The 26,731-nt window shown below is 43.4% G+C and overlaps 1 protein-coding gene across 1 annotated transcript in view; it reads left to right on the top strand.

Moving 5' to 3' along the window:
- The window catches only part of LOC145402040 (nucleoprotein TPR-like), a 92,050-nt gene that overhangs the window by 28,128 nt on the left and 37,191 nt on the right, over positions 1-26,731 (top strand). The window contains exons 11-21 of the mRNA XM_080274137.1: positions 6,372-6,553; positions 10,163-10,315; positions 11,053-11,258; positions 11,749-11,876; positions 13,953-14,077; positions 16,175-16,398; positions 17,186-17,328; positions 18,558-18,756; positions 19,863-19,989; positions 20,340-20,452; positions 24,355-24,512. Coding sequence (XP_080130263.1) covers positions 6,372-6,553; positions 10,163-10,315; positions 11,053-11,258; positions 11,749-11,876; positions 13,953-14,077; positions 16,175-16,398; positions 17,186-17,328; positions 18,558-18,756; positions 19,863-19,989; positions 20,340-20,452; positions 24,355-24,512 — 1,758 coding nt within the window. The remainder of the gene's footprint in view (positions 1-6,371; positions 6,554-10,162; positions 10,316-11,052; positions 11,259-11,748; positions 11,877-13,952; positions 14,078-16,174; positions 16,399-17,185; positions 17,329-18,557; positions 18,757-19,862; positions 19,990-20,339; positions 20,453-24,354; positions 24,513-26,731) is intronic.

Genomic DNA, 26,731 nt, shown 5'->3' with positions numbered 1-26,731 from the left:
CGTGCGACAAGGACTTGGTTGCTGAGAATGGCCGTATTAGGTGCATGTTTCTGCCACCTAATACGACTGCTCTCATTCAACCAATGGACCAAGGAGTGATCGTGGCAACAAAGCGCCTGTACCGTCGGAAGTTCCTGGACGAGGTGATGGTGGTTCTCGAGGACGAGGACGAGCGCAGGGAAGGACGTGACACTCGAGGCAAGCGGACTTTGGAAAACCTTCGCCGCTACAACATCAAGTCTGCGCTGTACAACTGGGCTAGTGCATGGAAGGAAGTCCCTGTGAAAACTCTTGAAAATGGTTGGTCTCGTCTGCTTCTCGGAACAGATGTGGAGTACGATTTCCTAGGGTTTGACGTGGATGACTTCCATGCACGGCTACGTACGCACGGCGATGATGTTGATGTGGACGATGTTCGTGAGTGGTTGGACGACGACGAGGGCGATCCTGGGTATCAGACGTTGTCTGATATCGAGATCGCGTCTTCGGTTGCTGGTGTCAGTCCCGAACTTGAAGATTCCGACGACGAAGGCGATGATGATGCAGACTCCGCCCAGCAGGACACTACTCCAGCCATCCCCAAGCTGAGCGCACTCCGGGAACATCTAGAGTTCGTCCTAGACTACCTGGAACACCCGGACTGCGACAGGGAGATGGGGCCCTTGGGACTCGTGGAGGAAGTGCGTGCTTTCCGGCAGCGCATCATCAATCGCCAGAATCGTCGGTCCTTGCGTCCAGTCAACGATTGACAGTTTTTTCAGGCCCGTGACCCCCGCTGTGCCAAGCCCTGGTTCCACTCCGTTGCCTCCCCAAGACAGGCCCTCATGCTCCGAGCCACAGCCCAGCACATCAGCTACAGTGGAGTCACCGCTCGACGTGAGTTTGCGGCTGTCTTCAGAGTCTTCTGTAGTCGGTACGCCATCACCACTACCCACCGATGCACCCCTTGGACGCCTGCCAGTGATACTCTCGGGCTCTGACAGTGAATAAACAGCAAGAACTTCTCCACTAGACCACACGGGAATTTTGAGTGTTGTGCAGTGAAAAAAACGGTGTGTTGTGTTAAGGTTTTCAAGTTGGGAGAAAAGACTAAGTAGAAAAGAAATTTAACGTAACTAACCTTCTTTGTTTTGGCTTTGGAAACTTAAAAAAACTTGGGAAAAGTTAATGTGCAACACTTAAATTTAATGGAACATTATTTGGACTAAAGTGAACACTGTGAAAAGAACGGACTTCTGTGTGTTAGTGACTAAGTTCAGTGCAAGACTTCAGGAAGAGTGTAGTGCAAGTGCTTCAGGAAATCGTTCTTACTGTCAGAGTCCGAGAGGAGGCGGTTATTCATCGAGGTGGCCAGGGACTTGCTGTAAGTAGCCAAAATGTTTCATGTTGTACTATTTTCCATACTATATTTACCAGAATGTTTCATATTGTATTTTTTCCCATACTATACTTACCAGAAAGTGTCATACTGTACTTCTTTCCATACTAAACTTACCTCATGCATGTGCAGTAGGAATGGGTTTTTCAGAGTTCGGTTAGGTTCGGTTAGGTTAGGTTCGGTTAGAGTCCATAAGTACCAGAATGTTTATTAATGTATGAACATACTTCTAAACCCACATTTTATGTGTCTATTGCATTTATTTCAGTCATTTATGTGCCTTATTGGTGTGATTTGGGTGTTAAATAGGTGCTATGCATGTCCGGAGGGAGTTGTATAGGTGTTTCTCTGTGTTAGGGTCCGTAAGTACAAGTCCATAAGCTGGGGCCCAATATCCGGACAAAACCAATATCCGAACCTACCGATGGCTCTATTGATCCGGATATTGGAGTGATTACTGTAATTGGTACCAGACTCTTGACGTTAATGCTGAACACCATACTGTTTGGTAAGTTCCCAGGTGTTGTGGCTTTTACCAAACAAAGATCATTAAATATAGAGTGTTGTTTGGCCATACAGTCATACTCAGTAACATACAGCTAGGTCTAAATGGCTCTTTTTCTCAATGAATGCTTTATTTATGGCTTCTCTTACAATGTTGGTTATTGAGAGACTAATGTGGCATTCTGTGGGATGTGGAGTGCAGGTGTGTGTGTGTGTGTGTGTGTGTGTGTGTGTGTGTGTGTGTGTGTGTGTGTGTGTGTGTGTGTTCTTACCTAATTGTATCTTTACTGGAATGAGTCAAGCTCGTACTGACCCGTGTCTTAAACCATATTTATCGTACATATCCTTGAATTTGTGAATTGTTTTGGCACACACTATTTCATTCGGTAGTGCATTCCATTGATCAATTGCTCTGTTTGGGAAACTGAATTTCCTTACGTCTTTATCACCTCTCTTCTTATGCAGTTTTTTGCAGTGTCCTCTTGCTGATGCTTCTCCATATGTTAAGTAATCATTTATGTCTATTTTCTCCTTCCCTGATATGCACTTATATAGCAATATCATGTCACCTCTTTTCCTTCGCTCCTGTAGTGTTGGTAGATTCAGTTTATTTAGTCTTTCTTCGTAGCTTAGGTCCCTTAAACTTGGTACCCATCTTGTAGCGGCCCTTTGAACTTTTTCAATCTTATCTATGTGTTTTTTGAGATGAGGACTCCAGACTACTGATGCATATTCCAGGGTTAGTCTAATGAATGATGTTATTATCCTTCTTAGCATGTCTTCATTTATGTATGTGAATGCTATTCTCATATTTGCAAGCAGTGTATACATGTTTTCCAGAACATTTTCTTACAGTCCCTCCACTTTACACTCAGTGTTCTGGAGAAAAGTGAAAAGAGTAAGACAGGGTGGAAGTGAAGTTAGCAGGGGAGTGAAAGATAAAAATGGTAGATTACTAGTGGAGAAGGGAGAAAAAGTGAGCAGATGGAGAGAACACTTTAAGGAATTGTTGAACGTAAAGGATGGAAGTAATGCGAGTATAAGTGGCTGGGGAATGGCTGGGAGAAGGAGGGAGGTGAGAAGACAGGAAGAAATCAGTAGGATAGAAGTTGTGGAAGCAATGAAGAAAGTTAAATCGGGGAAAGCCCCAGGAATTGATGGAGTGTGTGGTGAAATGCTGAAGCATGGGGGAGAGATAGTAGTAGAATGGATGTGGAAGATGTGCAGTTTGGCCTGGGAGGAAGGTAGAGTCCCGGAGGATTGGAAGTCAGGTATAATTATTCCCTTGTACAAAGGAAAAGGGGAAAAAGAAGTGTGTGGTAATCATAGGGGCATTTGTCTTCTTAGTATAATAGGAAAAGTGTATGGTAGGATACTTATAGACAGAGTTAGAGAAAGAACAGAGAAATTAGTTGGAGAAGAACAGGGAGGCTTTAGGAAGGGAAGAGGTTGTGTAGATCAGATATTCATTCTTAGATCTTTAGTGGAAAAGTTTCTAGAGAAGGGAAAGAAGTTGTATGCGGCTTTCATGGATTTGGAGAAAGCATATGACAGGGTGGATAGACAAGGATTGTGGAAAGTGTTAAGAATATATGGAGTAGACGGGAAGTTATTGAATGCTGTGAAGAGTATGTACGATGGTGCGAAGGCTGCAGTGCATGTGGATGTTGAACAAAGTGAATTTTTCTCTTTGAAAGTTGGTTTGAAACAGGGATGTGTCATGTCTCCATGGTTGTTCAATCTGTACATGGATGGGGTAATAAAAGAGGTACAAGGTAGGGTAGTGGATGTTGGAGTGGCCCTGGTGAGAGAGGATAGTGTTTGGAAACTCCCTGTACTGTTGTTTGCAGATGATACTGTGTTGTTGAGTGAAGAAGAAGGGGAGCTGCAAGGCTTGGTGGATGAGTTTGAGAGAGTGTGTAAGAAACGGAACCTAAAGGTGAATGTAGGGAAGAGTAAAGTGATGGTCTTTGAGAGAGGTGAAGTTAGTGGATGTACAGCGAGGTTGGATGGAGAGGAATTGGAAAATGTGAGTACGTTTAAGTATTTGGGTAGTGTGATGAGTAAGGATGGAGGTTTGGAGGGTGAAGTGCTTGAAAGGGTACAGCAGGGAAGAAAGGTTGCTGGTTCCTTGAAAGCAGTGATAAGAAACAGGGAAGTGAGCATGGAAGTGAAAAAGTTACTACATGACAGTATTGTGATACCAACTCTAACGTACGGAAGTGAAGCTTGGACATTGTTGGAAGGACACAAGTCAAGAGTGAGAGCAGTGGAAATGAGTTATTTAAGAGGAGCCTGTGGAGTCACGTGGAGAGACAGGCTGACGAATGAGGATATAAAGGAGCGTTGTGGTGTGGATGTGGATGTGATAGGAAGCGTTATGAGGAACACACTGAGGTGGTTTGGCCATGTGGAGAGGATGGAGGGTGAAAGACTGACGAAGAGAGTGTATGTGAGTGAGGTGGAGGGGGGAAGAGGGAGGGGGAGGCCGAGGATGAGATGGAGAGATGGGGTGGAGAGGTATATGAGAGAGGGGGGTGTGAGTTGGGAGCAGGGCAGTGAAATGGCGGGGAACAGGGCGACTTGGAGGTGATTTGTTTGTGGCCACCCCAAACGGAATTGAGGCATCTGGCAATAGATAGAATAGATAGATAGTATACATGTTCCGTACCTTCTCACTGATGTGGTCAGCTGGAGATAGTCTGTTATTGATAATCACACCTAGGTCCTTCTCTCTTTCTGATGTGTGTAGGGTTTTATTTCCTAACGTATAATCCCAATCAGGTCTTTTTCCACTTTTACCAAACTTGATTACATCTGTACATGGATGGGGTAATAAAAGAGGTACAAGGTAGGATAGTGGATGTTGGAGTGGCCTTGGTGAGAGAGGATAGTGTTTGGAAACTCCCTGTACTGTTGTTTGCAGATGATACTGTGTTGTTGAGTGAAGTTGAAGGGGAGCTCCAAGGCTTGGTGGATGAGTTTGGGAGAGTGTGTATGAAACGGAACCTAAAGGTGAATGTAGGGAAGAGTGAAGTGATGGTCTTTGAGAAAGGTGAAGTCAGTGAATGTACAGCGAGGTTGGATGGTGAGGTATTGGAAAATGTGAGTACGTTTAAGTACTTGGGTAGTGTGATGAGTAAGGATGGAGGTTTGGAGGGTGAAGTGCTTGAAAGGGTACAGCAGGGAAGAAAGGTTGCTGGTTCCTTGAAAGCAGTGATAAGAAACAGGGAAGTGAGCATGGAAGTGAAAAAGTTACTACATGACAGTATTGTGATACCAACTCTAACGTATGGAAGTGAAGCTTGGACGTTGTTGGAAGGACACAAGTCAAGAGTGAGAGCAGTGGAAATGAGTTATTTAAGAGGAGCCTGTGGAGTCACATGGAGAGACAGGCTGACGAATGAGGATATAAAGGAGCGTTGTGGTGTGGATGTGGATGTGATGGGAAATGTTATGAGGAACACACTGAGGTGGTTTGGCCATGTGGAGAGCATGGAGGGTGAAAGACTGACGAAGAGAGTGTATGTGAGTGAGGTGGAGGGGGGAAGAGGGAGGGGGAGGCCGAGGATGAGATGGAGGGATGGGGTGGAGAGGTATATGAGAGAGGGGGGGTGAGTTGGGAGCAGGGCAGTGAAATGTCGGGGAACAGGGCAACTTGGAGGCGATTTGTTTGTGGCCACCCCAAACGGGATTGAGGCATCTGGCAATAGATAGATAGATAGATAGATAGATTGCTGTTAACTGTGTCATATGCTATTCTGAAGTTGCAATTTAGTACTTCATGGCCACATTTGCGGAATGGAGGGTGATATATTAAATTGTCATTATCATTTTCTTGCCTAGTAAATATTAGATCTAGCACTGAAGGTACATCAAGTCCTCTTTTTCTGGTGGTTTCCCTCACATGTTGCGTTAGGAAAAACTCTTGCACGAGATCCAGGAGCTTTTGGTCCCAACAGCTTTCTTGGCTTATTATATCTAGAGTATTCCAATTTATATTTGTATTGAAGTCCTCAGTTAGTATAATTCTTTCTGATTTCTCTTCCATTTTATGTAGTAATGCTCTTAAACTCTGAAGTGTACTCTCTGCCAGGTCGTCATATTCGTCTCTTTCCCATGTGTTTGATCTGGGTGGCATGTACAAATTGGCTACAATTACTCTCCCTTCAGATGTATTGATCTCTACTGTGTGTGTGTGTGTGTGTGTGTGTGTGTGTGTGTGTGTGTGTGTGTGTGTGTGTGTGTGGATGCCACGCTGGCTGGTGTTTCCCATGCGTCCATTCTTTTACCGAACAAAATCTGGCAAATGAACATGACGTTTGACCAGCTCAGGGTGGTCGTTAAAACCAAAATTTGTTAAAAGAGGGTTTGGTATATTGAGGGTTTACTGTGTATTGAGGGGTTGTATCATTGTATAAGGGTGTACTGGATGTGCTTTGTAAAGATGACTAGATATTACAGTATTACATTGTATTACCTTCTGCAGAGGACCCCAACAGAAGACTAAGCATGGCAAGTGACGTAATCTCAGAGCATCTGGTAACATTCAGGGACGCGGCGGAACTACTGGAGCAGAACAACAAGCTGCGTTCATCACTCAGAGATCTCTCAGACCAGTTGGAGGCCTCAGAGAAATCAGCTGTCTCGGAGAAAACAAAGGAACTTGAGGTATGCACTAACTCTTTCACAACTATCTGTCTATCTATCTATAGCCCGACGCCCTAATCCCGCAAAGGGTGGCCGCAGACAAAGTGCCTCCAAGTCGCTCTGTCACCCACAATTTGACTACCCTCCCCCCCAACTCACCTCCCCTCCCTCATATACCTCTCAACTCCATCCCTCCACCTCATCCTCGGTCTACCTCTCCCTCTCCCCCCCTCCACCTCACCCACGTACACCCTCTTAGTCAGACTTTCATTCTCCATTCTCTTCACATGTCCAAACTACCTCAGTGTATTTCTCCTAATTTTCTCAACCACATCCACATCCACCCCACAACGTTCCTTCACTTCTTCATTCGTCAACCTGTCCCTCCATGTCACTCCACATGCTCTTCTCAAGTAACTCATTTCCACTGCTCTCACTCTTGACTTGTTCCCCTCTTGCAAGGTCCATGCCTCGCTTCCATACGTCAGGGTAGGGATTACAATACTATTATACAGTGACTTCTTAACTTCCATACTCACCTCCCTATTTCTCATCACTGCTTTCAGTGAACCAACAACCTTCCTTCCCTGCTGTACCCTTTCACACACTTCATCCCCCAAAGTTCCATCCTTACTCATCACACTCCCCAAGTACTTGAATGCACTCACATTCTCCATATCCTCACCATCCAACCTCACTGTACACTCTGTGACATCATTCCTCTCAAACACCATAACTTTACTTTTGTTTACATTAACTTTCAGCTTCCTCCTCCTACACACTGTCCCAAATTCATTCACCAATTCTTGCAACTCCCATTCAGCTTCACTCAACAATACTGTATCATCAGTAATCAGGAACACCGGAATCTTCCAAATCTCACCCTCATTCATTAGAGCCACCCCCACATCCACTGCCCTACCTTGCACCTCCTTTACAACCCCATCCATGTATATATTAAACAGCCATGGAGACACAATCCTGTTTCAGTCCCACATTGAGATCAAAGAACTCACTCAGCTCACCATCCACTCGCACCGTAGGCCTAGCTCCTTCATGCATACTCTTCACAGCACTCAACAATTTCCCCTCCACTCCATATATTCGTAATACCTTCCACATACCTTGCCTATCTATTCTGTTGTAAGGTTTCTCCAAGTCCATGAAGGCAGCATACACTTTCTTTCCTTTCTCTAGACACTTCTCCACTAAACATCTTTGAACAAATATCTGATCTACACACCCTTTTCCCTTCCTAAATCCCCCTTGTTCTTCTCCAACTAGCCCCTCTGTCATATGCCTAACCCTGTCAATGAGTATTCTACCATATATTTTACCAGTCACACTAAGAAGGCAAATACCCCTATGGTTACCACATACTTCTCTCTCCCCTTTTCCTTTGTACAGAGGAACAATTATACCTGATTTCCAGTCCTCTGGAACCCTTCCCTCTTCCCAAGCCAATCTACACAACTTCCATATCCACTCCACAACAATCTCACCCCCATACCTCAGCATTTCACCACACACTCCATCAATTCCTGGGGCCTTTCCCATCTTGATCTTCTTCATTGCTTCCACTACTTTCACCCTACTGATCTCTTCCTCCCTCTTCTCATCTCTTCTTCTCCCAGCCATTCCCCAACCACTTATACTCACACTGCTCTCACTCTCTACATTCAATAAATCCTCAAAGTGCTCCTTCCATCTCCTCAATTTCTCTCTCTTCTCCACCAACAATCTGTTATTCCTATCTTTCACTCCCCTACTATTTCCCCTTTCACACTGCCTTACTTTCTTTACCTCCTTCCAAAACAATTTCTTACTCTCCCTCCATTTCACACTCAGATTCCTCCCAAACTCTTCATCCACTTTCTTCTTACTCTCCTTCACCAGTCTCTTCACTTCCCTTCTCCTGCTCACATATACCTCTCTGTTCTCTCTCTCATCTTCTCCCCTACCTCTACTCGCTAACCATTTACTATATGCCTTCGTCTTTTGTTCCACAGCTTGTTTCACCTCATCATTCCACCATGCTGTCCCTTGCACAACAATAATGTATTTTTGTAGTTGTCTTTTTATTGTTTACCATTATTATGAGAGATTTTTTAGAATGTGGGTTAGATACAGCCATCATTAACCCCTTCATTACAAACAGTCTTTCCTAAGTGAAATCTTGGTAGGCAGCAGTAAATTAGGTAAAATTAGCGATTATCACACTGAAAGGGTTAGAAAAATTATTATTATTGTCAGTTATATTCATTTTGGTTTCCCCGTATTCAGCTTTCTTCATATTTAATGTCTAGGGTATACTGTATTCAGTCCAGTCCTACCCTTTACATCCTGAAGCCTAGTAAAATTATCTGGCAGTAGCAGGAATTATATAGGAAAAGAAAATGTCAGGATATATAGTGGTGTATAGTTAAAATATTGTTGTAACCTCTGTACTCTAAGGGGTCTGTCCTGAGCAGAATAAAATAATCTTTGACAGTGGAGAGAGATTTTAGTGAATTCTCTGCAGTGAAATGGCGGGGGACGGCGAGATGGAGGCAGTTTGTTTGTGGCCACCCCTTACGGGATTAAGGCGTCTGGCAATAGACAGATAGATAGATAGATAGATGCTGACAAATTCTTCCACTTAGAAAAGTTTATCCCAAGGTGAACAGAATTGTCAAGAGGCATCAAGAACAACGTAGAAAGTATGTCCATAGATCTAAAGGGCTATTGTTAGTTCTGTTTTGGTACCAAGGAAGAGCTTGAGAAGGCATGCAATGAGCTGTATTTCTCTCTCTCTCTCTCTCTCTCTCTCCACCCCTGTCTCCCCTTTAAATGCCAGGACCAAAAAGCATAGCCCTGGGCTCCTGTGCTTCTGATCGGGCAATAAAAGACTGGATAATGAATAGATTAAGATGGTGAATGATAATGTATAGATAGAGCTATTAATTTTGTAGTCTTTGTGCCATACAGTTAGTGATAATGCATACAGTTAGCCGAATGAGTTGCTTGGTTTTCGAGAGAGGCAGGAGCCACGTATGGATAACTTAGTGGAGATAGGAAAAACAGAATTATATGAAAGAAAAGCATTCGGGACCTGAGTGCTAATAGCCTGCCAGAATATGCTGTTGGCCAAGTCCAAGATTTAGGCCATATCTTGATACCCTGAAGGTTTCATGTTGATAGCTCAAGCAGTTCATGAGATATAATGGTGCTAAAGGCGTGCAATAAAAAGTATGTTACCAGAATTAGAGGGGTTATTTATTTATTTCATCATCATCATCATCATCATCAGACTTCCTTTCCCACCCTTGGGCAGGGTGAGGAGTAGCAACAACATCCAGACATCCCAAGTTTGTCCAGTCAGATTGGCCATGCTTCCATTTACTCATCATCAAGCCCCCAGAATCCTGGCTCTATCTGATATGCTCAAAAAACTTTTGCTACATTCTATTGCTTCACATAAGTGCATCCAATGAGTCAGTCTGAACGCTGTCACGTTAAAAAGCGGTGCCAAATCTCTGCTCATGCACTTCTCACAACATTCATCTAGCCAGCTTAATCTCGTGTCAGTCCCCTATCCTCACCAACCTCCATTCCACTCCTCCTCACACACTCATTTATTTATTTTACCAGGGCGAACTTGTTAGGGCACGCAATGAGCTGAAGGAATTGTCTGAGTGGCGAGAGAAGCAGGAGACCCTGATGGATAACCTGGTGCAGCAGCGAGACATGTACCGGGACCTCCTCAAGCAGCAGTCCGGTGGAACCCTACCATCCCAAGGCTCGGTGAGTACCCCTTCATCTTTTACTATAATCCCTATTCCTTTCACCTAAATTAATAGCTAAGTGTAGTCTAATTAGGTGTGATTTGACTAGTAACCAAGGAGACCCATTCCTACCTCATAACTAAAGCTCACTTAACTTCACACAACCACAGCATAGGATTCAAGTTGTGGGAGTGGCCCAGCTTTGTTAGGTAAGAACAAACAGACTAAGTTCTTAACCCCACCTTTGCACTGTCATAGATCTACGCATACCATTCCATCTTCTGTTGTCCTTTTTCTCTGCTCTTACCTCACTCTGGCTCTGCTATTGCTATACCATGCAAAGGTTCTGTGAGTACTTGTTCATCTTTTACTAATTCCCTTGTTCCATATTGTGTGACTTAAGAGAGTTTGTAGCACCCCTTCCTCACTGTTTAATTCTTCACATTACAAATCACTATCTTGTGTTCACCTGAATAACTATAATTTTGTCTGTCCCTCTGGCACCTGCTGTCTTTTGTAGCTCACACAGATGGTTGCTGGAGAGGGGCATCCTCATGTAGTGGTGCCAGTTTAACCATGGAGGCCCACTTCCCAATTATACAGACATCTCAGCTCCCTTATCATTTTGCAGTTCACCAAATTCACATTCCAAATGAGCCTAGGACCAGAACAACCTCATTCTGAGGAAAAGGTCACGACGATGATGATGATGCATACCTCTGATACTGAAAGGTCAACAAATACTGTATATTCCAGAAACCCACAGTGGCCGAGGGTGCACAGGCAGGTGGGATGGTGAGCAAGGAGGCGCTGAGGAAGGTGGAGGCAGAGCTGGAGGCATCAAGGAAGGAGCTGGCCCTACTCAAGAAGGAACATGAGGAGTACCGCACCGAAAAGGCTAAGAACGACAAGGTGATGAAGGATGATTACAACACACTCAAGAGCACGATGGAGAAAACAAGGTGTGTTGTGACTGCAGTAAAGTCTCTCAGATTTGAAATGCTTGGCTATAAAAGTGTTTTGGAAATGGTCTGTTCAGGAAAGGAGAATGGTGATAATTAATGAGAAAAAACATTTACTTTAATAGCTAAGTAGTATACAGTACCACCAGTAAATACAATAAGGCATCTTTTATAATCTGATCTTAAATGTGCCCCCCACCCAAAAAAAAAAAAAAAAAAAAAAAAAAAAAAAAAAAAAAGAAGTCTATGTTAACTTCAAATATGCATTGATTTTGTAAGGACATGTGATATCTGCACCCCTTCTCTCTGGAAAAAATTACTTAGAAAAGTGGATGTTTTCAAAAATTGGATTTTGAAGGGGGGATTTGAGAGTTTTTATTGTATTGTTTTGAATTGGGTTGTAATTCTTCCTGACATCCAAATTATGTAATATTAACTATGATGCGCTCATTGCCACATAGAATCAGTACTCCTTCTACTTTGCCAACAGGGGTGAGAACATCAAACTGTTGTCACAAGCAGAATACAATGATGAGAGGATAAAGACACTTAAGGCCAACGCTGAGACTTTGCAGCGACAGCTGGCGTCTGTGGAGAAGACCAACACTGAACTCCGAGGTGAGATTACACGACGTTTTGACAGTTGGTAATCTTTACTGTACCTTACTTAACCTTGCCTTGCCGTACCTTACCTTACCTTACCTTACCTTACCTTACCTTACCTTGTTAATTTGACAATACATCTACATTACTTAATCTTGTCTTGCTTTGTCCTGACGTGCCTTGCCTTGCTTGACATAATTTTATATTGCCTAACCTGACCTTGTCACACCTTATCTTATGTGACCTAGTTTAACATGACCTTTGTGTACGGTACTTAACCGTACCTTGCTGTGTATGACCTAATTTAATGTTACCTTTGTATACGATACATTACATCACCTTGCTTTGCTTTGTTTTGTCCAACTGTATTTGACCTGATTTAACATTATATTTGTGTACTATACCATAATTGACCATACTTTCCCTTGTCCTGCATTACTAAGCCTTGCCTTGTTGCTTTGCCTTACCTTACTACACTTCTACCTTGCCTAGCCCACCCTACCCTACTGTGGCCTGGCCTGGCCTTGCCCAGCCCAGGTCGAGGGTTCTTTGAGTACAGTGGTATGTGGCAGTTCTGTACAGGGTGGGTTATCTTTTATGAGCTTGCTTGTTTAGCCAGTCACCTCCCTGCTATAGTTTTCACTGTACCTGGTTTGTTGCATCAAATTACCAGGTCACCTCACTGCTGGTGATGGACACCTTCATGTGGTGGTGCTGATCTGATTTGGTTATAGCTAAAGATATTCAGCTTCCTCTGTAGCCATCAAAAAGAGAATGATAGACTGAGGAAGAGGACAGTTTCAGCCTGCAGTCCATGGGGTTCAAGTTCAGATGAACATGGGTCAGCAACAACAGTGCCTCAGTCATGCTTTGTGACTTATTTTTAGTTCATTACAGTTTGCATTGTAAATTTTTATTTAGATATTTATTGTAAATAAGTGTAGAATTAATTTTGCTTATTTCAGATTGAAATACTGTACAATGATTTTGTTAGGTACAACTCTTTCAGCCACATTGCCTCACTTCTTTGCTGCACCACACATGAAGACACGCTCCTACTCTACATTACCCTATTTTATGCGAGAGGTTGATATTTATTTGGTATTCTGCATTGTATATGCCATAACCTATCATTGTGTGGGAGCATAGCAGTGGCAGTTCCTCCAAGCAGGGAGGTGGAAGGTTACCATTGTAGGCACTAACATGGAAGTGTTGTGCAGTCAGAAGCACAGTAGCTAACCTTGCACAACACTGCCACATAGGTAACTCAACCACATTTACACAAACTGAGTCAGGGCTGAAACTGTTACACATACTGTACTTATCCCTTTTACACAGCTACAGTAGTGGTAGGTGGTGGCAACAATTATTCACTCCTTGATGTAATGTTGCCTACTTCTTAGGTGACTGTACTATGAATGACAAGCCTAATGGTTTCCTGTAACCCAGGAAGCTTGGTGCCAACCATATAACCAAATAATGGGGTGATGTGGAGCCTACTAGGTGCCCCTGTTAACTGGGTGAGAGATGCAAATGTGGTGTCCATCAAGGAACCAAACCGCCACACTTTTCCCTGCACCTTGCTGCCTCACTGTGGCAGGGCACTGTCCACCACAAGGAATAGTCAGTTCATTGCATGGCCTTAAGGTGGGGATTACATGCCTGCAGTTGATGGGTATGCCTAGCTAGACAGACCAGGGTTACTGTACTACTACTATTACTATGCAGCTGCAGCTTGTTCCCAGGGTTAGACTGGACTCATTACCCTTGGACAGCAGCAGACCTCGGACAAGGGAAGACTCTAACTTGAGGTCGTAGGTAAGGGTTCGTGACAGTAATGGCGTATGGGGGGGGAGGTGGATGCAACGCAACAGGCGACAAAGCTACTTGGTGTCACATCGATGGTGCTGTAAATGCATGACACCCAGCATCACTGTCCATTGCCCTCACTGGGAAAAAAGAGGCCTACACATGAATACACTACCAAGGACTTCAGAAACATAATGCAGACCAAATGAGAGAGAGAGAAAGTCTTTTTAAGTTCAGGTACCATCATAACAATCATGTTAATTTTGAGTTCCCTTGCTACAGGTATAGTGGGTCGTCATGAGGGCATGATTGACTCCTTGCGAGGGGAGACCATGAGCCTGCAGAAGAAGCTGGCCCAGGCAGAGGTGGCTGTTGAACAACTTCGGGATGAGAAGGCACTATTGAAGGTAGGTTGTGGGGCTGCCAGTGACCTGTGCAGTAAGTCCTGGGTCCGTATGTTCATCAGCATAGGACGATTACTATAACCCTTTCGCCTTAATATGGCAAAGGCTTTCTTCCTTTTGCAACATATATCATGTAGCTCAATGACAGAAAAAGGCTACTGCAGTTACACTTTCTTTCCAAAGCACTTCCTCTTGACGAGCATTCTTACCATTCTGCCTTCACGATGGAGGGATGGCAGTTTTCAGCCAAATTAAAGTGAGTATAAACCTCTTCCTTACCAGTTTATTTCTGCGTGTGGAACATAAACCTTCTCTTGTATATCATTGATGCAGCCATGGTCAGTATTACAAGGATGTAAATAGAAGAGAATATGGAAGTGGATATGGAAGTACAGTACTTATAGTGTTAAGGAAGAGGGGTTGAAAAGCCTCCTAAGTTGGCATGAATTTAGGGTCCTTGTTCTACGGCCAGGTGGCTCTACTGTCCAATATAACCGGGTGGCTCTGCTGTCCAGTATAACCAGGTGGCTCTGCTGTCCAATATAACCAGGTGGCTCTATTGTCCGCTCTACTGTCCGATTTTAATATCTCAGACCTTTCCCTGTCCAATAAAAGGGTGGCAGACTGCAGGGGAGAGCAAGTTTAGCCTGTAGTCCACTGTGTTCATGTCCAGATTAGCAGCAGGCCATAAAAATAACAGGAAATCCTTGTTATATGTTGCAAATGGTCTTGCATGTGGGGGTGTGGTCAGGATTGCAGGTGCTTGAATGTTGAATGTGTGGCCCCTTTCACAAGACATGCAGTTGAGTAGGTTTCCCGGTGTCATGGGTTTCTTTGCTATCTGAATCATACCTCTCCCCCTTCTTAGGTGGGCAGGAAAAAGAGAGTCGATTGATAATGAAGGTGACGACTTTTTTGCTCTCGTCTGTAGTGTGTTATATTTCTAGAAAACGAAAAATGCTTCATAAACTTTCATTGCCACCTGTAGAGCTTGTTTACTTGTTGCTTCTATTTTACTGCACAAGTTAAATGCATTAAAATTGTAGTAGTTGCATTCCCAGGGTCATCTGAATGTGAACCCCAGTGAATGCAGGCTTAAATTGCCCATCCGCAATCCACTATCCACTTTTGGAGGGATAGGGAGGGACGTGAGAGACATTTATATAACCAGGCAGTGGATCCACCCAATTATTAACACATCCTTGTCTTATATTTAGGACTGCCTGAACTCTTTCTAACTATAAGTGTGGCATATTACACCAAACTATTGTATGCTATTTCTATCCATTTTACAGGTAATACTGACATGGATTGCACATGCAGAAATAAACTGGTTAGCAAGTAGTACTGTGCTTTAGGAATCAAAACCTAACGAATAAACAACAGGGATGTTTTAAATATGCTGTGCCACACTACACTAAGGAAAAAGCAGAGGAAAAAAATAAAAACAGTTACAGTCATGAAAGAAAAAAGTCAGAGACGTCATAGAGACTAAGAAAATGCATTTTACTGCCATCCTAGCACAGTTCACTAGTGTGGAGAGATCAAGGAAAATTCCCTGCTAAATGTTGCATTGATGTGTCACTAGTCAGCTGACCAGTGCTCACTGTTTGTACATTTTCACCTTCATCATGGTGAAGAAGTCAACCCATTTATCAGAGTGATATCCTTTTATGTACAGTATATTCTGGCCATCAACTGTTGATTATACTGTGAGTAGGATAGATTTGGAACTGGAAAGAAGTACATCTTAATAAATGCCTTCAGTTCAAGAGACCTTTTCTGAGCTGTAATCATCAGGTATCAGCAAGAGTAAACTGCAGACAATGTCACTAGATCTCAAGTGATCCAGCCACTTAACCATCACCTCCACTGCCCCACCATGCCAAAGTCTTAAGCTTTCCCTTTTGTCAGGAATATGAGGCACTCCTGACCGGACTAATTCTAAAATAATCTCTCCTACTTTAACCTAATATGACAACTGCTAACCTAACCTGACATACCCCAGCCTTATCCAGCATTCTTTACTCCAATATAACCTGACCTGTTCTGACCTAACCTACTTAATCTCAGCTAACTTGTCCGACTCCATTTTGTCAGGAATCTGAGGCACGTCTAATGGCCGAGCGTGAGGCCACCAGCCGAGGCCAGACATCACAGGCGATGGTGCTGGCCAACCTGGAGACCATCAAGATAAACCTGGAGCGGAATGACGCTGAGGAACGGATGCGCCACGAGAACCAGGTCCATGAGCTGACACAACAGGTGGCACGACTCAAGGCCAAACTCGACTCTAACTCAGACCTCAAGGCCGCCAGAGAGAAGTGAGTTGGCCTTTTGGTGTCAGTTTTATTATGTCACTATAGAGTTTTTTTTTTTTCCCCCTAACATTAACCAAAACCTGACCTGACAGGATGTAGCCTAACTTAACCTAACCAACCCCATCAGTTCTTTCCTATCCTTTCCTAATATTTCATCCTAATATAACCTAACATAGCCTAAACCTACCCACCCTAATATAACAGTGCAGTCACATCTATGAGTTGGTGCAGTGTAAGGGCAAACTCTGTTCTACTTCAACTTTTCTCTAAGTAACTCTTGCTGTTGGTGCACTTTGATATTTTATTCAGTCTAACATAAGAAGATTTTGTTTAAAAGAGAGAAATCCTGAACTCATGCCAGCTAACGTGTCCATGGATTAACACATAACAGTGTACTCTGATTGGCTAAGGTAATGTTCTTTTTAATAATATGGTGATATGCAGTACCGTACACGATATTCATATTTGTTTATAAATTCCACACTGACTTTGATGGTAACTGAGAAGAAGTGGCTGGATGGACATATTGCTTGGTGCAGAGTATCATAGTGAGAGAGTTTTAAGTATTTTTCAGTCCTGTTGCAGATATTGGTGCGCTTGAGTGTTTTATTTAGGCTAATACCAGAATACTTTATTTAACAGAGAGAAAGTTTGGCAATCAGAGGCTTCAAAAAATGTATTAAACTCTTGTACACCCAGTAGGCATAATCTTAAGCCTTTTTCTTCTCCTTCTCCATCTTTTTTTCCTTCAGCTATCCCTTTATGGTCACCTTTGTTTTGTTCCCCACAGGATAAAGGAGCTTGAGGCCAGAATTAAGACAATGCATACAGAACACGCCGGCACATCCAAGCAGCTCTTTGATGCCCGTGCTGAGCTGGCCACCCTAAGGAACAAGGTGACAGAGTTGCAGGAGAAGGCAAAGATACCTCCTAGTGAGTATTATTTTATCTCATTTAATTTGGCAATGTTATGAGCATTGAGAATGAGATTGATTACAGTTTTTCCATCTTGAATTAGTTCAGATTTTTATCCTTATATGGTGTATTCCGCTTAGTTCAGTGGCAGAATAAAATGAACATGCTTTTCATAGCACATGTGACTAGCATCATAAGCTACATCTGTGTTTATTAGTTGTTACAACTTAGTCACCATCAAAGGCTTATGGAAGAAAAAGTGTGAAATTTGTGAATAAATTTGAAAATCTTCATGATGGAGGTTAGCATTTTACCAAGGGGAAGAAAATTAACTTTGGCAAATGAGCGTTAGGAGAAAGTGTTACTCCACAGTCAGGTTGGTTGGCACTGAACACAGAAGTCCTTCCTTAGTTGAGTGAAAATTGTCTGATCCTAGGAAGAAAAAATACAAAATATGCCATATGCCAGTGGATGGAAGGGGTTAAAATTTGTTATCGCACCCCTGGCTGACCGTACACAAGCAGCTGCTGTTAGAACACCCCATTTGGAGTGATGACGATTTGTACTGTACCTTAAGGAGTGACTGAAGGTTTTACAATCATGTATTACCATCAGGGCAAGTAGGCTGGTCATCTATCCTTAAATATACTGTACTAGACTGTGGTAGCCTTGTAGCCTTACCTCAAGCCCCAGCATCTCTCTCTCTCTCTCTCTCTGTCTTTTTCAGCCCCCTGGTAGGCCCTACAACACCGGCCATGTTTCAACTCTCGTCCATTATCAAACTGTACTTACCCGTATTGACGAACTTTGGCTTGGAAAAAGACCTCCCTTGTAATTCACCCTTATGATTATCAGTAATTGTAGCTCCTGCTGAGAATCGGGCCCTTGTTCTTATAGCATTTATATCACTTTGGCCATGTGGAGAGGATGGAGGGTGAGGGACTGATGAGGAGAGTGTATGTGAGTGAGGTGGAGGGGGAGAGAGGGAGGGGGAGGCCAAGGATGAGATGGAGGGATGGAGTGGAGAGGTATATGAGAGAGGGGGGTGTGAGCTGGGAGCAGGGCAATGAAATGGCAGGGGACAGAGCGACTTGGAGGCAGTTTGTTTGTGGCCACCCCTTACGGGATTAAGGAGTCTGGCAGTGGATAGATAGATCACCAGAAATTAGCCAAAGGATAACCTGAAGCTTCTCACAAATTACACAAGACACTGGATAATTTAGGTGTATTGTTGCATCCCCCACCAGCCCCCACTCCATCCGCTGTGTCGCAGGCCAGACTTCGGGATCTTGAGTCACAGTTGGCTGAAGAGAAGCAGAAGGTGATGGCTACCCAGGCCGGCCTTGACCAGACCCGCCGCTCGCTGGCCGAGATGGTGGACGTAAGCAAGAAGTACGAGAAGCAGCTGGCCGATAGCAATGAGGCGTGCAAGACAGCCAGGGAGGAGTGAGTAGTTGATTTTGCTGTTATGTGTTGATATTGTTATGTGAGTAGTTGATTTTGCTGTTATGTGTTGATATTGTTATGTGAGTAGTTGATTTTGCTGTTATGTGTTGATATTGTTATGTGAGTAGTTGATTTTGCTGTTATGTGTTGATATTGTTATGTGAGTAGTTGATTTTGCTGTTATGTGTTGATATTGTTATTAGTGTTGTTGATATTGTTGTTGTTGAGATGGTGGTAGATTTTGTTGTTATTGTTGTTGTTGTTGAGATGGTGGTAGATATTGTTGTTCTTGCTGAGATGGCGGATGTAAGTAGGATTATGAGAAGCAACTGCCCGATAGCACGTAGGTGTGTAAGACAGCTAAGGAGGAATGTGGGATTGTTGTTGATGTTGTGTGTGTGTGTGTGTGTGTGGAGAAACAGACAGATGTGCTTCTTGTTGGGTGAGACTGGATGGAAGTGAGAAATATGAGAGACAGCTGACTGATAGCAGTGATGTGTGCAAGGCTGACAGGGAGGAGTGAGTATTTATTATTGTGGGTGTGGGTGTGATGATGCTAATAGTGATGATAGTAATGATGATGATGGTGATGGTGACAGTGATGGTAGTAGTAATGATGATGATGATAGTGATGATAGTAGTAATGATGGTGATGATAGTGATGATAGTAGTAATGATGGTGATGATAGTGACTGATGAAAGTAGTAGTGATGATAATGATAATAGTAATGATGATCATGATGATAATGGTGATAGTGATGATAATAGTAATGATGATGATGATGGTGACAGTGATGTTAGTAGTAATGATGATGATGATGATGATGATGATAGTGACAGTGATGATAGTAGTAATGATGCTGATGATAATGCTGACAGTGATGATAGTACAGTAGTAATGATGATAATGATAGCAGTAATAATGATGATGATGATAATGGTGATAGTGATGATAGTAGTAATGATGATGATGATGGTGGTGGGTGGCAGTGATGATAGTAGTAATGATGATGGTGACAGTGATGATAGTAGTAATGATGATGATGATGATAGTAGTAATAATGATGATGGTGGTGGTGACAGTGATGATAATTTCTCCCCCTCAGGTTGACAAAGCAACAGAAGTTCGCTGAGGAAAGGGAGAATGAACGTGCTAAGTTGGAGAACCAAGTTAGAGAGGCTGGGGAGGAGATGGAAACGCTGAAATCACTGCTGACATCCAAAGTGACCAAGGTACTGAGAGAGAGAGAGAACGAGGGGGAGAGAGAGAGAGAGAGTGTCAGTCTTTGTGTGTGTGTATGCAAAGGGGGGAATTCTTATGTTAGGAATTAAAGGACAGAGAGGGGGAGGATGGATGCAAAGAGGTAGAGACATTTGAAATACTGTTAATCTGTAAAATAACAAAGGACTCGAGAGAGAGAGAAGAGATGGGTGGACAATCATTTGCTTGGTCGTTTGTGGTCAGTCAGTCAGATCGATGGACAGATTGACAGACAGAGAGAGAGGGAGAGAGAGTATGTGTATGCATGGAAGCTAACTACAGTATAATCACGTATCTCTATCCTTGTCTTTCATACATGCAGCTTGAGGAGGAGCTGCAGGCAAAGGAAAAAGAAGTACGTGATGCCACTGAGGCCATGGAGAAGGCCAAGGAGGAGGAGAAGAGGGCCAGGACAGAGGCGGACGAAAAGATAAGGTGCGTATTTACTAGACTTTGTTGTTGACTTCAGCTGATAATTGGTATGAGGCATGGAAGTGTGGCTGTGTATGCCTGTGAGGTGGAGTTAAGATTCCGAAGATTCCAAAGACTTAAATGGTTGGTGAATGCAAGTGTGCCCTCACCCCCCCCCCACTACACACACACACACACACACACACACACACGCACACAAACACACACACACACACACACACACACACACACACACACACACACACACACACACACACACACACACACACACACACACACACACACACACACACACACACACACACACACACACACACACACACACACACACACACACACACACACACACACACACACACACACACACACACACACACACACACACACACACACACACACACACACACACACACACACACACACACACACACACACACACACACACACACACACACACACACACACACACACACACACACACACACACACACACACACACACACACACACACACACACACACACACACACACACACACACACACACACACACACACACACACACACACACACACACACACACACACACACACACACACACACACACACACACACACACACACACACACACACACACACACACACACACACACACACACACACACACACACACACACACACACACACACACACACACACACACACACACACACACACACACACACACACACACACACACACACACACACACACACACACACACTTTTTTAAAGGGTGAAAAATACTCTCTCTCTCTCTCTTTCTTTTTTTTTTTTAACCCCTACACCGCAGGCATGTTTACCGATGTTTTGCGTGTGCTGCGGGGTTATTCGGGCTCCGACACTCTCAAAAAATATTTGCCAAAAATCAGTTATTAGTCCTAGAATATTAAAATTAAATATGCTTATGGCACATACCTTCAGCTTTCTCCTGGGATGTTCATTGAGCCTTCGTCGATTACCGTAGGACTTGTGGAGACCTCTGAAGTTGGGTAACGAAGTCTCCACTTTACACTTCCCGACAACCTGTAATATGATTACCACAGCCAGATATTAACACTATAAACACTACTCTATGATTATCAAGTAGTTTGGGATCCCTACTCCAAAAAAAACCCACTGTGAAAGCAATGAAAATTACGAGCGCGTATGACCTTCCCACTTGCGCTAATTCGCTCTTGGTACTCTGTCATTTATTATTCATAAAACCCCTCACACTTTACATTTCTATTACTATATAACACTTATATATATCTACAGTCTTTATCCATAAGTTTCCTTCAGTAGTATTAGTTTATTGTCACTGTAGGGATTCAATTTCTTTCAGTAAAATACGTAGCATTCACTTTCTCGTCCTGTATACTAGCATTGAGAGTGAATGTCACTTTCATCTTCACTCTCATAACTCATAGCATTCAGACATGCTAGAGTGAAACTTTCACTTTCATTACTCCTAGGGTATATACTCGTATTCTTATACTACTACTCATTTACATTTCTCTTTACGTTCTCTATTTTATTTACATTATTTACATTTCTATTTTATTTACATTGTGTTATGCACTGTCACTTGAAGTAACTTATAAAACTATTTTCCACTGTTCACTTATATTTACATTCATTGCTTTCACTTGCTGTTTACACATTATTTACACATTATTTACAGTTCCACTTGCACTGTTTTACTCAATAGAAAGATCGTAGTCACTCTTTTATCAATTGTCAGCCCTTTACCTCTTTCCACACGAGGTTTAGTAGGGGGTGAAGGTCACAGGGCCCTTTGCATGGGGGTGAAAAAGTCCCTGAAGTCAGCAAGAGGAAACAGACGTACCTCCACTTCGGAAGATGAGAGTAAACTGATAAGGGAGGGCTGGGTGGAGGCCTACTTAGGGGATATTCAGTACTACCAGTGTTAGCTCTTGAAACAGCTATGTATAGCACTGAAATGATTGGCAGGAAATCTAGACAATACATTATAAATTAGGTAGTTCCAGGTGAATGTAAATATCACTTAGGCTTCTCCCTTCTCTCCTTATATGTATATTTATTACGAAAATAGATTATACGGCATATTTCAAGGGGAAAAAAACAGCGAAAATTAGCGAATGAGTGCACGTGAGGTGTTGTCAGGTAATAATTAGCCAATTCCAGGTGTATAGCACTCTCACTTACCTTATTTCTTTCTTGTATATATTATTTGGTATAAGAATAGGGCATAGGGCTTATTTCAATGGATGAAATCAGTGAAAAATTCCAGGGAAGGTTTACTTAGTGTAGCACGGCCGGGCAGGCGAGAGGATAGGGTAATGGAGGGGGGGTAGGGAGGGGAGTCAAGAACGGGGAGAAATGGCTAAATTGTCAACAATGGATGGGATTACAGATGAGATTAGGAGTGCTGACTAGTGTTGGACATTGGCAGTACTGATAGATTATACAAGCCACCACTTGAAAGCCCGGGTGAATTCTAAATAACACAGAATCACAAAAGTGACGCCCCACGGTATGATCCCTTGCTCCCAAGCGTCACAAAAGTGACGCCCCGCGGTTAAGGGGTTAAGGGTGGAAAAATAAATATGGATGATGATGGTCTGTCCGTCAATCAATCTATAGCCAGATGCCATAATCCCCTGAAGGATGGCTGTTTATCTTTGAGTTGTGGTTTTACGGGGAGGACCACCAACCCTCTGCCAACCCATTCCTTGACATAGGCAGAGTGTGTGGGTTGGTTGTATGGTTAACACTAAGTGTTGTAAATGGTTTCCTGGCTTACAGGAAACATTAGGCTTGTCACTCAGTATCAAGCTGCCTGAAAAGAAAGAAGGTATTAAAAAGTAAGAGGAAAAATAAGGGAAATAGGAAGAGAGGAGGGCAGACGCAGAAAAAGAATGATAAAGGTGAAGGAAGAAGTAGGCAGCACTACATTAAGAGAGTGGATGATGGATGCCACCAACTGATGAAGATAATGATTATTGTTGTTGTTGTGGCCCCAGGCTCATCAAGATGTAAAACCTGGAGGATTGCAGGCTGAGTTGACCACTTGCAGTCCACCATCCTCTCCAGGGGATGGGGAAAAGACTTGTATAATTGGGTTGCTTGGGTAGCCTAGTGCCACCATGTGAAGATATCCTTTTCTAGCTATGTTAAATTTATCTCATTAGATTAAGATGGAAAATAATTGTTTTCCAAAGCAAGGTATGGAGTGTAATGAGACTAGAGAACAGACAGTGGATCAGGCTGTTTTGAAGAAGTTTTTGCAGATGATTATGTGACAATGGTTTGGCAGCCCTGTTCTGTATCAGTCAAGTTATAGTTGTAATACTGTTTTGACACCAGCTGATAGATGGTATGGAGTCTATAAGTGTGGATGTTTAAGCTTGGAAGTGTTGATGTTTATGCCTGTGATGTGAAGCCATGATTCTAAGAGCAGGAATGGGAGTGTGGACCATTCAATTGGGCAGATTCTGGTTAAATATCAGTATGTCAAGATTTTTCTGGCTCTCTGGACCCTGCCTCACCTCCTCCCAGAGTGGGAAAGAGGTCTTGATGATGATGATGGTGAATCCCAGCCCACTCTCTTGCATATACTTTCCATTTCCAGTCCTTCATTCCATACCTTTCTATCCATCCATCATCCAGTCCTATGTCGCCCCATAGAGGAGCGTAGGAACCCAGGGCTTGGCAAGTTGGTCCTGACATTTAAGATAAGACTATCCTTCTGCATTTATTTCTCAGTCCTGTTCTTTCCACCCCAACCCATCCTTAAATATACTGTGCAATCCTTGACTGTGGCCTTCCATCCCCCTTCCTACACACACACGAGAGAGAGAGGGAGGGAGGGAGAGAGCATTTTCTCATTCTTTAAATTCCAGGGAGGCGAGAGAAGCTCAAGACAAATACGAACATGAGGTGATGCTCCACGGTGCTGACCTGAAGGCTATGGCGGCAATGAAGGAGAGGCAGGCAGAGTTCACCACCGAGCTGCAGGAGGCGGCCACTGCACGACTTAGGGCAGAGGAGGTGCTGAAAGGTGAATAGTAGTAGTGGTAGTAGTTACAATACAAATATAGTTGGTGTGTTTTCATCTGACAGAGTTGAACTACTGACACAACATGAATACCCAGTACTGAATCGTAGTTGCATGAAATTCAGAGAGCCTAGCTGTAAGGTAGGAATGAGCCTCCTTGGGTGCCAGTTGAATTGACCCTTTAAAGTTGATGGTAGATGACGGTGACCATCATCCACTCACCTAATGTTGTACTGCATACTTCTTCTTTCACCTGTACTATTTTTTGTGTCAGCCCTCTTTCTGCCATCCTTCCTGTCACTTTTTAGTACACTTCATTTGACTTGAGATGGCTGTGCACTGAATACAAGCCTCATGGTATCCTGTAACCCAGGAAACTGTGGACAGTGCTGGATGGTAAATAGTATATCCAAATAGTGGAATGAAATGGAGCCTACTGCAGTGCCCCCATTATCTGGCTGAGGAGTTGCATATGTAGTATCCATCTTTCCTGCACCTTCCTGTGGCAAAGTGGCATTTCTTGAAAGGGAACCTTGGTTCACTGCATGGGACGGCCCTGCAGAGGTGGCATCTAGGTTGTGTTCGGTGGGTCTGCTGTGCCAGACAGACCAGGGTTACTGAACAACAACAGTACCCATTAAGGAATAATACTTGTAGTTGTAGAAGTACACATTGAAAGGCAGGCAGGCAGAGTTCATCACTGATCTTTAGGAGGCCACCATTACACAGTTGAGAAAATGCTGTGAGGTAATAAGATTCAGTACAGACATTCATTGTTGTTATGACCCCAGCAGACTGCAGGCTGAGGCTGTCCACCTGCAGTCAACCAACCTCCTCTCAGAGGATAGGAAGTTGAGTGAGGTTTGTACAGTGCACTCCCCATGTATTTTGGTGCCACTCCATGAGGGCATCCCATTCCATAACTGGTCCCTTATATAAGTCAGCATTATGTTCCAGAAATCACAACATACCATACTGTAAATTGTGGAAAACATAACATGTCAACTTTGTAAGTAGCGGTATCACGAGCCTAATCCAGCTTGATGTGAGGAAAAACTCAAAATGATGATAATATTAAAGCCATTAGCCTGCCACATTTTGTACAACTTCATCAGCGATTCTTTACCTGGGGTGCTAGCACCCCCTGGGGGTGTTGAAATTAGTTCTAGAGGGTGCTGGAAAACTCTGCGTTATTGTTTTTTCTTATTGGTTTTGCTTAGTATTGGCATCCTTGATGTTTTATTTTTGGAAAATATGTACAATAAATTGTCAAGCAGAACATCACTTTACTGTATTCTTGTAGTAGTGTAACAACTATAGTCCCAGTAACCAGATGTAAGAGGGAGCCGGACTGTCAAAGATGAGGGAGAGTGGCCATGTGCAGTTTGCCGCAAGGGCGTGGGAAGTAATTCCATCTTGTGCGGTGTTTGTGATAAATGGGTGCACAAGAGATATAATGGTATCAGAGATAGACTGCGAGATAATGCTGATTTTATGTGTACGGCGTGTCGGGGAGAGCAGGTGGAGATTGTCAGGTGTGAAAGGATTGAACTTGCTGGTGAGTCTCTTGAGTGTGTGGAAGAATTTTGTTATTTGGGAAACATGTTGTGTGCTGGAGGTGGGGCTGGAGCTAGCTCTGTGGCTAGGGTGAGAAGTGGTTGGAAGAAGTTCAGGGAGCTCTTGCCTTTCCTGACATTGAGAGGACTCTCCCTACATGCTAAGGGTCTTTGTATGCAGCATGTGTTAGGAGTGTAATGCTGTATGGTAGTGAGACCTGAGCAGTAATGGAGGAGAATATTCGCCGGCTCAGACGTACAGAAATGACAATGATTAGGTGGATGTGTAGTGCGTCCCTGCGTGCAAGGTCTGGGGGGGCTGTGTTTATGATGGAAGAGTTGAGAGGTAGGATGGGATTGGAATGTATTGGTGTTGTGTTGAGGAGAGTTAGATTGAGATGATTTGGGCATGTGGAGAGGATGAGGGATGATAATTGGGTGAGGAAGTGTTAGTATTGGGGGTAGGGTTATGAGGGGTAGACCAAGAAAGACATGGGACGAGGTCATTAAGTGTGACCTCAGGGTTAAGGGACTGAACAGGAAGGCTGCAGTAGATCATGCAGCTTGGAGAGCCGCCATTAGGTGACCAAGGCAGACGCATGCTGGCATGTTGGAGCCTTTAAAAACGAAACGAAACGCTGAGGTCAGAAAAGGTGAAAAGGTTAA

The sequence above is a fragment of the Coenobita brevimanus genome, chromosome 57 (genome assembly GCF_032717465.1).
Source record: "Coenobita brevimanus isolate Jiangsu-jjx chromosome 57, ASM3271746v2, whole genome shotgun sequence".
Taxonomy (NCBI): domain Eukaryota; kingdom Metazoa; phylum Arthropoda; class Malacostraca; order Decapoda; family Coenobitidae; genus Coenobita; species Coenobita brevimanus.
This window is presented reverse-complemented; position numbering and strand designations above follow the sequence as displayed.